General features: G+C 40.6%; 1 protein-coding gene across 1 annotated transcript; it reads left to right on the forward strand.

The window, feature by feature from the left end:
- The first annotated feature begins 4,041 nt into the window (after positions 1–4,041).
- LOC110858180 (PR domain zinc finger protein 1) lies at positions 4,042–16,655 on the forward strand. The gene is made up of 2 exons (XM_022106864.2): positions 4,042–4,902; positions 13,520–16,655. Exon 2 carries the CDS (start codon positions 13,530–13,532, stop codon positions 15,744–15,746), a length of 2,217 nt encoding a protein of 738 aa, XP_021962556.1. The 5' UTR covers positions 4,042–4,902; positions 13,520–13,529; the 3' UTR covers positions 15,747–16,655.
- The last annotated feature ends 1,436 nt before the right edge of the window (positions 16,656–18,091 follow it).

The following is an 18,091-nucleotide window of genomic DNA, read 5'->3' on the forward strand; positions in this document are numbered from 1 at the left end:
ACTTGTATACATCGTAAAAATTTAAAAATATTTGCCAATATTGGAACAGATTTCTAGGTTTTCAGGCATATATATATTTCCGCTATTATTTGATAAATAGGGAAATCTTTTACATATGCTTTTTTTCAAAAATTCGTACATATTTTGCAAATATTTCAACAATGTGAGACGAATTTCTTTTGCTCAAAGAAATTGGATCAGAAAGAAATCCAGAGTATTAAATTCAAAAATACGAATTTTGCGAAAATTCTCATGTTTAAGTTTTTGTACATATTTCGTAAATATTTCAGCAATTTTTCATAAATACATATCCACCCTGTGCTTATTACCTGGAATGATGATATGAGCAGTACATTATTGTCAAATAAATGGTTGTTTCTTTTCACCTTCTTCACTACATACATACGTTCACATATTTACTACTACACCCTTCGTACTACACAAGTATTTAAAACTTGTACTCGTACTTGTACACAGTTTTCCGTAGGTGCCTTACCTTACCTTACGTTACGTATCGTCATTGAATCGTTGGGGTTGAAGGAACGGGAAAATGTGTGCAATTGTCAAAATGCATTATACTTTGGTTACGATTGAGTTGTTAGATACATAAATACACATGTGTGTACTGTACAAATTACTAGGGAGGAAAGCAAGTTTTCAGAAGAATAGTGGTTTTGCCTAGTAGGATTAGGCTGTAGCATTTTATGGACAAGTAGCATAGTAAATATGTAGCTCAAGTATGTACGACATGCATGACCACATTTATTTATCCATGTTCGTCTATCCCGACAGACACCAAAAATGGACATGCATAAACCCTCGATTCAAAACAAGATCAAAGTAAAGAATGTAAAAAGTGTATCTGAAAGAGAGATTTGGCAGTTTTGCTTTACAACGTGTTTTTTGGACCTACGTAATATTACAGGATATGTAATGTAACCCTTTGGTTGAATAACAATGGACAAGATTTTGCAAACTTTTGATGTCTCTCGACTCGAATTGGGATATTTTCGCACATAATCTACGTTACGTTAAATGTAAAATGAATGAAATAAATAAATCCCGGAAACGTTTAAGTTTCCATCCATTCGAATGTTATATGAAAAAGCTAGAAATTGAGTGCCCCTGTCCATTTTGCATTCATTGAATCTGTATTTGCATTTTATGACTTAAATTCAGATTGAAGGAGGTAATGAATGAGCATCCCTTATTGTTTGGATTAGATGAATTGAATGGGGAAGAAGTTTTGAAATATGAAAACAAAATTGGGAAAGTATTAGATAAAATTGACACACTTTGTTGGATGAAATTCCATCACTTCATTCATTCATAAAAGCTTCAAAATCATGCAAATAATCATTTTTATTGAATTAAAATCTAAATTCATTTCCAGACAAAGTTAAATTGGTGAAAAAATATTTTGCGAAAAATGCCACACGAAAAGGTGAACGTTTAGTTCTACAAGTACCAGAAGGCAATCTTATCTCTGGTGCGAACCTTCATAACCGTAACTCCAAAGTTGAAAATACATATATTTGAATATTACCTAATGTTAGCCTTAAGGGGGTTAGTCGACGTATGTTTTATAAGATAGGGAGGCCTTGTCCCTTATTTCTCCTTCCACGTAAATAGCGTAGAAACAGAGCAATGATTTTTGAGAAAGATAGCAAAGTTTTTTATGGCACAATTGAGGCTTTTTACATAAAAATTTCGATTAAACATGCATTAAATAATTGCACTGCCATTGAACCAATTAATTAATTAATTGGTAAGAAATAAAAAATCGTCCTTTACTACAGCATTTAGTTTGAGATGGTATCCTCTGAGACAAGGGCTTATATTTATTCTCTCTTTGGTAATTTGCGCCCATGTTATAATTCAACTATGGCGCAAGGTACTAAGGAGTGAAGTACATATAAACGCACCTTTACATACGGGTTTTATGGTGTATCACTCGATACATTTTGTACGAAAATCAATGTAATTCTTCTATAAACAAAAAATTGACCACTGAACGACACAAGTGCACTATTTCATGATTGATGTGCATTTTTATTTCTGTTGCAGATTACACATGTTCCTTTTACCGAATAAATTCATTGGATCGGATGAAGGAATGATGAATGAAAGGAGGTCAGAAGATTATGACTGTTTTGTGTGTGTGTCTCTCCTCTTTAAAACTTTTTGTGTTTGCCTTGATACTTAAATTGTACGTGGTCCTCGTTGGCAGGCTGGATGAGAGGATGATGATCACAATGTGAAGGGTTTATCCTAAATACATGCACATAATTCCATTTGGGTTCACGAGTTCATTCATGGGCAACTAAATGAATGTTTCCTATTTGATTTGCCCACATTTCGAAAGTTTTCTCTCCTAGTTTTTACCACGGACAAAATGTATCTTCTTAATTCTCGTGCTATAAATACAAATATAAATCTCGACTATTTATTCGACCATCCGTCACTCTCTGAACTTGCGAGTTATTTGTTTTTCAACTTTTTCCTCCTAACAATTGAGGTTTCCCAGCGTATGTGACATGATTTTGGGCAAACCATAGCATAAACCGATCGCAAATTTGATTAGTATGAAATTTGCAAAAGATGCGATCTTTCAATGCGCAGGTTTGGGAGAGATATTTGCACCCGAAAAGGAGAAAATACGCAGTAAATTTGGAAAGTGCAAAACTTGTCAACGTTTTCTCCTGCTTAAGTAGATGCAAATATCTCCGCGAAACGTGTCCATTTGGAAATGTTGTCTTTCGCAAATTTCGCACTAATTAAACTTGTGATCGATTGACACTAATTTGCTCAAAACCTGCTCGCATGCATTGGGAGACCTCCACTGTGAGATAGCTTAATTTCCAATATTTGATGCGGTCACAAAAATCATTATGCAAAATCTCCCCGATAATCCCATCGATTCAAGCCCCATTGAACAGATATCCTCCGTTGACCGTGCTCCTCTCTCCTCACTCACTCAATGAGAAAGTGAATAACTAAACCCGTCCATTTTTTATCCCAGATTTGAATTTATTTATTGGGGGTGAGGAATCGATTCAGCATCCAGAAATAATAGAGCCCCCACCGACTCCCTCGTCTCATGGTGGGTTTTGTGCTCATGAATTTCACCACTTTTACCTAGACCTCTGCAGTGACATCCGTTTTGTGGTCTGCACTAGACGGTGGTGTCGTCATTCCGCGGACATAATGAGCATGCAGGGAGTCCGGGGGAGGAGTCGGGGCAGCAGCAGCAGCAGTTTTTCATTCTGCCCGACTAACTCTCTCTCATGTGCCATTGTTTGCCGTGAAATGGACAAAGGTTTCATGAATTGAAATCCCAAGCCGGGCCACCCGTCCGTCCGACGGAAAAAAATCCAGTCTGCTAAACGCCACGGAGTAGTAGTAGTAGCATCAGCAGGGGTTGTCTCTCTCTGATCCCGAATCGCATCGACGAGACCATCTTCTTTGTTGTTCAGGGAAAAAAAGAATGACTTTCTTTTCCAGATTGGATGGCTTTTTGATTTGAAATGAAATCCATGTCCCGATTTTTTGACCGTTTGCGACCATCCAACCGTACGTTTACATCCTGCAGTGTGATACATGATGTAAATTAATCCCATCCATTTTTTCGGTCGGAGGAGTTTCTCTCTCCCGCAGTGTCCGTATTTTCGGGTAGGAGTAGTAGTGTAGCAGGAGCTCACTTACTTTTGGCTACCCGGGTCGTAGACAAAGGGAACGGAGGACGGGATGGATTGGTTTCCACTCGGGAAAAGAACAAGAGGGCGTCGGTTAGTGGACTAACCCGACCCGTGGAGGCTGGAGCAGGCAGCAAGCAGCGCAGTAGCGTTTGCCCCTTCCCGTCTCATTAAGAGATGAACATGGATGGATGGATGGATGGGGGCCCTTTTCCGCACCGCCTTTTCTCACACGGGGCCCAATCCGACCCTGCAAAAGGACGAGAAGGTGAGCCAGAAGGTGGCCGAAGACTGAGCGGAGGTGAAAACTGGCCACTTTTTCATATATGTACCTCGTCGTCGTGATACATGGCTGGCTGGGTATTATTATGCATAACAGCTTAGCTTCGTCTTGTCGTGGGTGCTCCTGCTCGCTCCTGCCGCAACAATTAGGAGAAGAAGAAGAGATCAAGTGAGTGAGTGAGTTATTAGTCAGCATGTGAAATCAGTAAGTACAAGGAGTGATCCGAAAGACGTTATCCACGGCTTAGTTGACACTTGGACGTGGATTGGATAAGTCGCCAACGGGAGTCAATCTCAATAAAGCCATTTAAACACACACAAACCCACTCCACATGCACACACACATGCACATTCGTCATCATTACCAAATCGACGACGACGACAAAGGAGAAGCCTTTCATTTCTTGATCAGTGTTGAGATTGAGGTGGAAGTGGAAGCAGGGAATAAGTAAATCTGAGACTTGACTTTCCTTCGTGTGAGACATTTCAGTCCGGCAGACACGATTCATCCAATTTGCTTTTTTTCTTCTGGAGAAAGTTTGTCTGCTGGAAAAAAATCATGCTCAGTGGTTCGATTTTTTCCAAATTATTATGCCATGAAGAATTACACCAGTTTTAATAATAATTTGGTACTGGACCATGAACACGAGTGCCCACTTGCACCAATGCACACGCGAGTTCATTATTGACTGACTTTTGAGTATAATTACTCCGAAAATCCAACCCTTTTCTCAAGTCAACCGGACTGCAGGGGTCGTTTCCATTGTTTCCCGTGTCGTCTCGTCCGTTATTTGTTCCGTGGTGGTGAGAGTGACTTTGTGACGACGGACGGACGTGTACCGCAAAAAACTGAAGCGTTTTCTCCACGGCGAGGATTTCGTGTCGTCGTCCCTCGTTAGAAAAAAGCGGAGAAAGGAAAGATAAGGTAAACACTTGAATTACTCATTAATTATTTACGCATGGTCGAAATCCTGTGATATCTAGGATTCGGGGCTAAGTGGGACTAAAAGTTGACATAAAATCAATCCAGTCTCCTCTATTTTTATTCGTGACATCTGCACACGTCTTAAATTTTTACGTAACGATCAAGTCTCAAATTTCATCCGGACACGTGCAGGAATCCCTTTCTTTTTCTCTCCCGGGCAGTAAATACAATCAGTTTTGCCTTTTAGTAAAGAGAACGAAACAAAGCGAGTGGGCGTGTGCGTCATGTATTGCTTTTTATATTCAATCCACACACATGTCCACTTTTGGATTAAATGCATCTCAAATCTGAACAACTTAAGGATCGAACCGGAAGTTGTCATCCGTTCTTTTGAGAGAGGGACACGCGTCGTTTTCTTCTTGTTCTCTCATAAAAGGGACACGTGTGGAATGCTTGCTTCAGTTTTGGTGTCATAATAATGGTCATGAATGAATGATAATGTGTTACATAAGAAGAATAAAGCAGAGAAGTGAAGTACCACATTTTGTGGCTCTTCGAAATGACAGGGTCTCGTTATTTAGCAACGTTGGTCGGTTACTCTTTTTATCCAGCAAAGTGCAACGACACACAGATTGCCAAAATGCAGTTGCAGTTCATTTCATTCTCCGTCTGTCAAAGAGACGTGATAAAATAAAACACATATCAATCGAATCGGACGGGGTGGGTGTGGATCGTGCATATTTATTTATGTAATGGGAGAGCACTTATCTTGGCTGACTGGCATGTCACGCCACCACCACGAATATACCTCCAAGTCAAATAATTAATGGCATTTTGGTCGTTAAAAGTGAATCTTTTATGCCGACTAGTCATCATAACACTTGTTTTTATTAATACTTCTCACATTATGATCTAGTAACAAATCTTGAAGTAATAATTAGACAGCAAATAGTGTCAGGACACACAATATGTGTTTAATCTTTGTCATACATGAGTTTTATTCCTCAGCAATCGTCATCGAATGACCTTTACCTAGTATTCGATGATTTGATCACTTAAACATTTTTTGGGAATATGAAATAAATGCACACCGAGAAAAAAATATTCCACATTCGCATAATTCAATCCACTATTCGATGCGGGTAAAAATAAAATATTTTCATTATTATTAAACCCACTGCATACTTTGTGTTTCTTTCCCTTCTCGTAAAAAAATTCTATAAAAATCTGACCCAAACCGTGACCTTTTTGTTGAGACGAAAATTCATATTATGCAAAACCTATCTCAAGTCCAGAAGTTGTCGTCAAATTGTCTGTGATAACACAAAAGTTGAAACAAAATACAATATTGAATAATAATTATGTGTACGTTGTAGTTTTTGGCACAATGTTTCACTTTTTATGGTTATTTTCACCATTTTTATTGCCCCGTGTCAATATTACTTTTGTTGCGTTACTTAATAAAAGTGCTGCATTTTTTAAAGCATAATTTTTATTCTGTCCGTAGTTAGAGTGACCCATTCTGCTGCAAAACCCTTTGACTTGCATCCAGTGTTTCTCTTCGGGTGCAGGTGACCACTTGCAAGAAATGACGGCAAGAAAGTGGTTTCTTGGAGGGAATTAGTTTGACCTGCAAGAAATGCAAGGCGAAAAAAACTACGCCCCTAAGCGATTCTTTATAGGACGCGTTGCGCACATTTCTTGCAGATTTCATGCACCTCGCATTTTTTGCGTTTCTTGGTATGCACTTCAAGAAATATATCACACCCGCAAGCAAAAAATAACGGCACAAAAGTGGTTTTTTGCAGCTATTTTGACCTGCAAGAAATCCAAGGCGCTAGAATTTACGTCCCGTCGCTATACTTCGTACGGCGCATGGCTAAATGACGCATATTTCTTGCATTTTCTTACAGTTTCTTGCACCTCATATTTCTTATTTCGCACTGCAAGAAACGTATCCAACCCGTAGGAAACGAAACACTGCCAATTTTACCGTATACGTTGGCTGAAAATGCATCCCAAGATCCACAACGGACCTAAACTCTCAACTTTTACAACTTTAAGTCGTCTTTTGGTTTTTACGATGTAAGAAGACACTTACCAAGAGCTACACATAAAATAAAACCTCTTCTACATACGTGCATTCATCACTAGACAACTTTCCTTGTTGCAATACGATTTCTGCAATAGGATAATTATTCATAAACTAAAACAAAGTAGAATTCTCCCATTGGATGAGTTCCTCATTCACAGCAATGATTTACAGGATTTTGATTTATGGCAAATTCCAAATTTGTGGGAGGGAAGAAAATCTATAAGGAAAATTTTCTAAAAAAAAATACCCACAGTAATAGTTTTAGATTTATAGTGGACAAATCTCTAGTCGTCGGGGACAAATTTGGATTTTCGCTGTCCAATCCAAACATTGTTTCGTTTCGTTTCATTTCATTAGTTTGAGTAGCAATTTAAATCTCTTGTACGCCATAAATACCACAAATTGGATATGTGCTCGTAGATACGTAAAATATTCATTGTTCAATATTGTTCAAGCCAATTAGTTATGCTTTCGGCTTTAAAAACGAGAGGCAGTTAAAAATTGATAACTTGACGTTTGTTAATTATACGTCAAATAAAGTCATTTCGTTTTTTGTGTCACTACACAAACAGTCAAATAGATACATCCATAACTACCTGATGTACTTGCCAGGGTCCCACGTTACTCAATTACACTTTAGACAATTACATCATCATCATCCCGCCGTGATAATTTTATCCGCAAATGTGTACTCTTTTTTACTCTTGTTAACATTAAACCTTACGGAAAATTATTATACACACACGGAAGGGACGGATTACACATATGTATGTAGATACGTATGTACATGTTATTCTCAAATTGATGCATATTGAAACAAAGAACACAAATAATTATTACGTCGTAGAGAACATTGTCGTAAACTTTGTAAGTATTTTGATGCGACCTTTACACCACAATTTCACTACTTACTCAAGGGTGGATAAGATATAAATTGTTGTTGATGTTCCAATTTATTGGTCGGCGGTTATTTACTTTCAAGGTTTCAACAGCACAAATTCCTTTCGCTGTGATTAAAAGGATACGCGATGGCATGGCAGGAATGGTATGCACACATTATGCAAATAATAAAACATGGTGGTAAACGAGGGTCATAAAAAGTCCAGGCATTGACGGACTTACTTCACGCTGCTGCTCATTGCCACTCCATGACGGGGAAAGGTTATCCTGCATATTACTTTTTCACAACTGGTCAAGTTCCTGGGTGGTTGGGAACAAATGGTGAGAAATGAAATCATCAAATCAATCAGGAATCGAGATGGAGGAGAAGAAGACATTTACGAAATGAGATGTTAGGCAGACAAAATATTAAGTTTTTTATTACGGCATCGACACGGTGGCAGTTGCTTCAACGATTTAAAGAAGGCTGCATTATTATTATTATGCACAAACAAGGCACCCTTTACGTACCAGGGGCAGGTCGTAAAGTGGGATGAAATTATTATTGTTACAAGAGAAACACTATGTCTCCGTATTATCTGTGACGAAATTTACATCAAACAGCTGCAATGGTCACGATAATTGAGACGAAACTCCAAATTGAGAGGGACAAATTTCTTCGGAAATGTCGATTGAGTATTTAATATTTTTACCTTATTGAAAATAATGCAAATTTTAAATATCCTGGTCATAATTACTTTTGGTTACTTTGTTGTAATCAAACAGGTGCAATGGTCACGATAATTGAGACGCAACTCCAATTTGAGACGGAGGGATAAATTTCTGCAAAATGTCGATTAACCATGAATATTTTTACCTTAATGCAAATTTTAAATGTGCACACATACATAATTGCTTACTTTACTTTGTTGTAAATTGGTAAGTCGCGTTGAACGTGTGCATCAACCACACCATCGTTTGCCTTGTTTTGTTTACTGTTATAAACATTTTAGAAAAAAGTCGTAAAATTTTGGTTTCGAGGACTCATTCCATGTCCTACTTGTTAGCAGGTACGTGCGCATAAGTAAAAGTGGGGGGAGTGGAGTGAATTGCAGTAAATTTTTAAAATGTCAGCCCATTCTGAGAATCAGGGAATCATTTAATTTGATAAATTTATAGTTTTATTTTATTTCATGTGCGGAGCCATTTTTGTGGCCTGGATAAAATAAATCTGTGTCGGTTGGGTTGGTGGGATGGAAATATGGTTGACTTCTTTGGTTGGGTAAGGGCTTATGCATTGTTTGTTGTTTGTTGTATCCAGTTGGTTGGTTGGTTGGTGGTGGTTACGCAGGGATGAAGTTTTACTTCAGACTGTCGGATTTTTTCTATTGTTCGACATGACAGGAGCATGACAGGAGGTTGGATAAAGATAAAGTGACGTGATGCAAGCAAAGTAAAGTTATCAGGCCGGGTGTAGATATTTAATCCTGGGAATGATTTATTAACCCCTGTTCAATTTCGTAAAATGCGTTTAATGGTGGAACCACGCATATCGTTGGCTTTTCTTTATAATGCATACGAGACCCTAAACTGACTAAAATGCATATGTATCAACTAATTCAATCGTCAGGTTTTTCTGTATCACTTTGTTCACACGTATTTATTCTGAATAATGCAGGTTTTCGCCATATTTTCGCCTTTTTCAAGAGATTCGTGACTCGGAGAAATTAATTAGCAGTCTTTGTGAGACAAATGTGTAAATTGGCGAAAGGATGGGTGTGAATGTCCAGGCAAAAGTCCAGTTCATACTTTTTTAAAAAAAGCAAGCTGGTTCTTTAAAAAAAGATGCAAATAATTCTTGACATGTGTCACGTGTACAACATGAAAAATAGTTTTCCCCTCCATTTTAAAAAAATGATTGCTTTCTTTTCAACCTTCCATTTAACAAGTTAATTAGGCAACAATTAAGCAAAGAAAAGACAACCGTGATTTAGAAGAGGGCAAAAAGTGGCTCAAACTCCAAGCCACGCCATGATTGTCTCTAATTTTGCCATGAAATGAAATCCGACCACATCATCAAGTCACTCCGATTTTAAGACTCGTCCTCGTCGTCCTAGTGTCGCGGAGAACAATGCCAATTAACAAGTTGAATAGATCGTTGCGTTGCGTTGGTGCATGGATCATCGTCATCTCAAACCTTCTTCTTCTCGTCGGTTGGGTTGAATTATTTAGCAGAGTTGAGAGAGAGAAAGTTGGCATTGTGCGTGGCATGGCATGAGATGAGACAACAATACGAAATAACGCACAGCCGGCAGTTTGGTCTGGTTTCCTTGTCTTTCGTGGTTTCAAGTGGACTGGATCAAATGACATTCTATCAAGTTGTCACTCCTCATCGCCTTCTTTGTCCAATAACCAGACCAGACACAACAAACACTACACTCCTCACAAGTCAAGTGTACCACGGTGTCATTACGTAGTACGACGACGCCGATGGGTGAAAGTAGGAGAGAAAGGCTTATTCTCGACAGTGTTTCGAGGAACCACTTGCAAGAAATAACGGCAAGAAAGTGGTTTCTTGCGGCTATTTTGACCTACAAGAAATGCAAGGCGCAAACTACTTCATGGGGCTGAATGGCGCATATTTTTTGTAGTTTCTTGCACCTCACATTTCTTGTTTTTCTTGCTTTGCAGTGCAAAAAATGTAGCAAACCTGTAAGAAACGAAACACTGATTTTCGGAGAAAGGAGGCGGATTAGATGCGGATGGCCTGTGGGATGGCCTTTGTTCCCTGCTTTCATCTGTCGGGGGAGTTGTTGCCATTATTTCATGTTACGTCGTCGTCGTCGTCTTCCTTTCGCCGCCGAAACGGAATCCAACAAACAAACCGAAACCTAAACCAACACTGCCCAAGGAGTTGGGAGAAAGGTACTTCATCTCCTCCTTCTCCGTGGTGGGAATGAGATGAGATACGCGTACTTTTTTGAGCCACGACGACGATGATGTTAGTTATTTAGTCAAAAAATAATTTATAACGAGCCAGCCAACAAAAAACGCCAAGTGGAGTGGGCACTTACTATTCCGTGGCTAGTTTGCATCTCGCAAGTAAAGTAACACTGAAAAAAAGATAAAAAGATTGAAAGAGAGAAAGCCACTTGAGACGATACCGATTTTTTCAACCTGTCTCGTTTTTTGGAACTTTTACCCTCCTAATGAGCATACACTTTCTCTCTGGAACGAAACCACCATTTCTACGTGCCTTGCCCAGGGTTTCGATGTGGTTTTAACCGGTGTCCAAAACAGCCGTCCAAGACGGTAACCAGTTTTGGACGTCCAAGATGTCCAAAAGTGTGCAAAATAGAAAATGGGGCAAAATGTTACAAGTTCTTTATTAACTATTTTTTGTAAATCTATGCCCAGATGTGTAATCTCCCATTAATTTTGAGCATTTTGCTGTGTAATACGAAACAGCAAAGAAAATGTCTTAATTTCTCATAACAAGATATGTGAAAACAAAAGTTTTTCCAAATTTCGTCGTACATATTCCACACCAACCAAAATGCTCAAAATTAACCAAACATTATATATCGTGCATTGATTTGCAAAAAAAAATAATTATAAAACTTGTAACATTTTGCCCCATTTTCCTATTTTGGACATTTTTCACGTCTAAAATTACATATTATACACAGTTTTAGACGCTTTTGAACCTCCAAAACGAAACACTGGCCTTGCCCTTTCTCCGTTTTCTTTAAGAATGCTAAATAAAAGATAAGACAAGGAGACGGGAATGGACCAAAGAGAACATAAGAACAAGTATAGATGAACAAGTCCCTTGGGCCTTTCTCCTCCTCCTCCACTCGAGACTCGACAACTTTTGACAAACACGGAGAGAAAGAAGAGAACAGACAAAAGTGAATGTGGAGCAATGTTGTACAAATGCCTAGACCACTTCTTGTCTTCCGGTTTAAATAAATAATGTCGAGAGTCCAAGTGGATGGATACGACGAAAAAGACAAGTTTACCAAATTTATTTAAGTCTCGTTGAAAAGTGAGACGAATTCTGCCATTTCATTGCTGCGTAAAAATAAATACGACTCACTTTTCACTCACCTTTTTTTCACGGCCGGCTCACATTTCCCCGAATAAATAATTGGTTTGCTTACTTTCTCCGGATCGATGGCACGCCACGGACATGTGTAAATTATACATGTCATGTTACACCGCAGTCAGTCAGTCAGTCAGGACGAAAAAAGCGTCGTGATGATGACATAAGCGGAGATGAAGTGAAGAGACGATATAATTGCGTCCGGAAATGGAAAGCAAACCGATAAAAAAAGCAGTTGTTGGAAATTCGACACGGAACCTAAGGCTGCATTTTATCAGGCAGAGGAGAGGGTGTTTATTCTCGAATAATAATACGTCCTCCATACTCAGTGGCCGCGGAAGCTGTGGGGACATGTGGGGACATTACCATTGTGGGATAGGGGAGGGCGGGGTTTATCTAACATGGGGGATGGTGGGGACATTACCCCTCTGTCCCCACCCACGTTTCCGGAGCCACTGTGCACACTGTCTGGATCAAAAGTGGAGTGAAGTGGTGAATGAACACATCAATTAAAATGAGACGGAAATTGGACGGAAATCGTATGTAGGAGAGGACAAGGTTTACTACGACTGGGTTGAATTTGATCTGCTGCACACTCATCCTGATATCGTTTGATGATGATAAATATGATGACTGGCGGTGTGTTACGTATGTATGTATGCACACAAATTTGGGCGAGGGAAGGTTTCTAGCTTTCTCGGTACTTCATTCATAGCATTAATTGGAAGGATCCCTCAGAGACCGGGAGGAGACCCTGTTGTGTACACAAACAAACAAGGCTCGCCTGCCTGCCTGCCCGGGTATTACGTGCGACGAGGTCTGAATTCGGAGAGAGGAACGCTTTACCATCATGTTTACTTAAACTCCTTTTTATATGGCATGCCAATTTCCAATCCAATCCAAATATGCGATGCACTGCACTTCACTTTCACGACGTGGCTGCCTATTTGCTTTCCCTATCCTGTTCACGAGCTATTATATCATCCTGATGGAAGTGGTGGAAGAGGCCACGTTCGCAGTGGTGATGGGAAAGATGAGATGATTGCGACTTGTGTCGGGCAAGCAGTGTTGCGTTTCTTAAGGGTTTGATACATTTCTTGCACAGGATGCAAAGTGAGAAATGCAAGAAATGCGAGGTGCAAGAAACTGCAAGAAATATGCGCCATCCAACCACGCCCCGTATGAAATATGCGCTGCTGGGCGTAGTTTCTTGCGCCTTGGATTTCTTGCAGGTCAAAATATTTAGCTGCAAGAAACCACTTTCTTGCAAGTGGTTACTTGCACCCTGACCCGAAACACTGGATGCCACGCAAATAGTTCACTTGGTCCAACAAACTTTGGAGAGACTGGCCAAATGCTCAGCATAATTATACCGACTTTGCCTTCTCTCTGGTAATTATCTTCTAATGGTAATTTTATTCTATGGCGTGGCATGGCATGAAAAGAGGAAATGACCATTCGAAACTTTGCGACGAATTGTACATCGTCAAATTATACGTCGAATTATACATAATTCTTGTTTCCTTTCTCTCTTTCAGCTCTGGAATCATGCAGCCGACAAATTGCACCATCAACCCGTCGTCCGACAACGACGAGGACAATCATCACCCTCCTCATCACGACGTGAAAGTCAAGTTATCCAACAAGATGGAAGACGACACTAATGCCACCGAGGAAAGATTAATATGTGACAAGAAACCCAACGTCAAACCCAGTTTGGCCACCAGCACGCAAAGAAATTCAATTCTCGCCTTTTCCATCGCAAAGATAATGGAACCCTGCAAGCCGAAGGGGAGCAGCAATAATAGCACTTTAGTCGGCAGTGGTGGTGGTCGAGTGAGTCGAATTATTGGTCAAAAACAGGGAGACAATTTGTCCTCGTCTTCGCCCTCGTCTTCACCCGTGTCGGGGTTACAGCAGCTCCAATCGAATTCCAGATTCTTTAACCTGGCCGCCCTCGCGACCAGTCAGCATCAAATTGGCAGTGACGAAAAACTGGACTCGTCCGCATTTCGGAAATATGCTCCTCAATCAATTTCCGACGTGAGTAACTTTTGCGAGTACACGGAACGCATGATGAACTCTGACCTCTTCCGGCAATACCCGTTCCTCTACTATCCCGCTCATTATAGTAACAATAGCAATAACACGACGGTTCCTCCTCCTCCGCCACCCCCGCCGCCTCATCCGGTCGTTCTTCCCCCTGCACACTTTTCCCCCGGGTTGTACGCGGCGTGTGTTGCGGCGGCGGCGAAGAATAATCACGTCAGCCCGATCCTTTCACCGACGCCACGTTTGCAGCAACATCTCGCCACGGGAAGGGGGTACTTTCACCAGATTCTAAACCCACCCAGTCATCCCAATAATCATCATCATCACCACCACCACCATAATCACGGGAAAAGCGGTACTGGGGCGACTAGTAACAACACTCTCCTCCCCAACAAAACGAGTAACACTACCCGTCGCGGAAGTCTCCGTGGGTCATCGTCCTCCTCCTCACCCGGGAAAGAATCTGCCGGAAAGAAGGCCCGAATTTCCCCCCCAACCTCAGAACATAACAACAACGTCCTCCTTCTCCTCTCCTCCCCGACAAGCTCGATCGACCTGACCTCACCAAAGTCCACCACCACGACGACGCCCCTCCTCCGAAGTCCACCCCCCTCCAAGGACTCCCCCAGCTCCGAGATGGACTCCCTGTCAGGCTCGCCCCATCCCCCGCAGACGCTCGACCCCTCCTCAAAAACCGGTATCAACAAGTCCTTCACCTGTCTCCAGTGCGGCAAAGTGTTCAACGCCCACTACAACTTGACGCGACACATGCCCGTCCACACGGGGGCGAGACCCTTCATCTGCAAAGTTTGTGGGAAAGGGTTTCGCCAAGCGTCGACCCTTTGTCGCCACAAGATTATCCACACTTCCGAAAAACCGCACAAGTGTGGCACCTGTGGCAAAGCGTTCAACCGCTCGTCCACCCTGAACACGCACATCCGCATTCACGACGGCTACAAACCCTTCGTTTGCGAATACTGCGGGAAAGGTTTCCACCAAAAGGGAAACTATAAGAATCACAAGTTGACCCACAGCGGGGAAAAGGCGTTCAAGTGTGTCATCTGTAATAAAGCGTTCCACCAAATCTACAACTTGACCTTTCACATGCACACGCACAACGACAAGAAGCCCTTCACCTGCAAAACGTGTGGGAAAGGGTTTTGTAGGAATTTCGACTTGAAGAAGCACATGAGAAAGTTGCACGAGTTGGGTGGGGGCGTCGGCGTTGGGAATAATAATATTTCGGCGGCGGGGCTATTGAATAATAATTACAATCGGCACCACCTCCGTCACCTGAGACACCTGCGACAACACTCTCGACATGAGAGGGACGAGATGGTGGACATTGAGATGGGCGAGGAGGAGGAGGAGGAAGAGGAGGAAGAGGAATGTTTGCTGCTTTCCCCACAACAAAAGTTGCAGCATCTTGACGGGGGAGGAAGTCGGGTCATCCCACCAGGTTCCAAGGTCGGTCAAGGTCAAGGAGGTCAACCGATAAGTTTTGCGGGTGCGTCACCAGCTGGGTCGAGCACGACGTCGAATGGGAGTAGTAGTATTCCTCCCAGTTTGGGAGGAGGTCATCATCATCATCACCAGCAGCAGCATGCTAGCGTTAGTCCGACCCTGTTCAATCCATATTTTACATTACATCATCACCAAAACCATATTGCGTCGCATGGTTCATTTCTTTCTAAGTTGCCACTTCTCCAATAAATATGGAGCAGTTGCATACATGTGTAAAGGTAGGATGACATAATCTAAAAAACGTTGGTGCAATCTAATTAATTAGGTTTAAGTATATGATGATAACTTTAAGTAGGCAAGTTTAAAGTAATCTGTCATTCTTTTCAGGTAGTAGAAATAACAATAAATACGGTAAAATTACGGTAGTATAAGTCTATAGGTTAATTAAGAAACAATGGAGGTTACCCAGCATATGCTCTCCGAGTTTGAGCAAATTAGGGTTAATCGATAACAAATTTGATTAGTATGAAATTTGCAAAAGACAAGATCGCCCAATGGCGAAGTTTGCCAGAGATATTTTCATCCGAAAACGTGCAATGAATTGGAAAATTTTAAGGTGCGGTTTCTCCTCTTCGGGTGCAAATATCGTCGCTAAACGATACGATCTTACCTTTTGCAAATTTCATATTAATCAAATTTGTGATCGATTGACACTAATTTGCTCAAAATCGGAGAGTAGACGCTGGGAAACATCCATTGTCAGTATTTCTAACAAGTATAAATTTTCATGCTTTCTCTCCTGGAAAATTTCCAATCTTTTCTTTATTACAATTCCGGTGAACAACTTCATCCATTCGTTAGTATTGATATGTAACCTTTTCGACATAAAAATGAAATTCGACACGAACTTATAAATCTTTTTCTTTATTCGTTTATTTCTTGAATGGTAAAATTTAATCTATTTAGCTTTATGCCGAATAAAATAAGCTATCCACTACATAATGTTAAATATAACAACCATGAATACTAACACATCACTCTATAGCTATACATACAACTTGTACTTAATGTTTAAGATTTAAGACAGCGGAAGTACTTAATTTTTAATAAAAGTATAAAAAAAGTCATGCCTGGATTGAATTATGAAAAGAAATTAAATCTGAATTTGTTTGCTTATTTATTTATACGAAGAATCTACAAAATGCATAATATTTTATATTTTTATGAAATTCGTGCTTGAATTATGGAAAAAAATTGAAAAACACGGATTCTTATTTCGACCACTCTGCAAAATACATTTTTATGAAATACATAATTGCTTTGTGTCATTACAGTCCAGAAACTGTCACCCAATTCGAGATCAACAAACAAAACATGTAAATATGTAGGTAATGATGGGGCACCCTTCCACTTGATCTGTCATACTTCCCATCATATTTATTTCAATCATCACTTCACTCATCATCTCTCGTGGCCACGTCAATCAGCCAATTTATGAGCCAATTAGGCAACAAATGACGAGAAGAATTGTCTCTTGGCCAAATAATACAGATTTCTGAATTACAAATAAGTATTTGTCTCGTCCAATGCATCCCATCATCGGATCATCGTTTCCTTCCCTCCTCATTTATCTTGTCAGGATAATAAATTATGAACTGAAATGACAGCCACGAGAGAATCCAATCTAATCCCCATTATGCAGACCCTCCTTCATCCTCATCATCTTCCTTATTGTGGAGAAATATTTATTACTAGCGTATAGCCCGGCCAAGGCCGGGTTCTAGAGTTCCAGTGGGGGGTGTGCCCAAAGCGAAAAATCCGTCATACTATACTTTAAATAATTCCCAGTGGAGACTTTGTCATACCACATACATACATCAGAGTGAGGGTTTGCCCAAGTCATACTGCATTTTAATTAATCTGGTCACAGTACAATTTGATTTCCCTCTGTGGGAGTAGTTGAATAGCTAATTACTTAAATTCCCGTCGCGTGGGAGTAACTGCATAGCTAACTATTTAAATTCCCACGCTCCCGTTAAGTTCCATAAACCCCGTTAACTTCTACAATTAACGCCAAGCTATTGACGGATTCGGATTCAGCGTCAAAAATACATTCGAATTGATGTGCGACATCACTAATAAGCCATATTTGGACACCACGGTCACGGCAAGGTCACGGGGGTCTCGCAGGTTGAAACCATTGGCGTTGGATTCACCGTCAAAAATACATTCGAATTGATATGCCACTCGCTGTGGGTGGAGTTTCTCAAACTAAAATAATTAATTAATAGTGTTTATCACGATCACTTATCATGATAACCACCATTGATGAGTGATGTATGTATGTGGGGTAGCAGTATGTACATGTTCATGCATGCATTCATTCATGCAGTATAGTGCATGCATGCAGTGGTCCGCTTCCTTCTTTGTCTCCTCTATGGGGCAACTTGCATTACGAAGACGGACCCAGGGACCCAGGGATCATACTAACACTTTATTAGAGTTGATTTGTACCGACCTCGACCTCGACCCCTCACCATCACCATCACCACTTCTGCCTAATTTATTGTGTAGTGTCGCCCTTCGATTAGAAT

The sequence above is a fragment of the Folsomia candida genome, unplaced genomic scaffold, assembly GCF_002217175.1.
Source record: "Folsomia candida strain VU population unplaced genomic scaffold, ASM221717v1 Fcan01_Sc020, whole genome shotgun sequence".
NCBI lineage: Eukaryota > Metazoa > Arthropoda > Collembola > Entomobryomorpha > Isotomidae > Folsomia > Folsomia candida.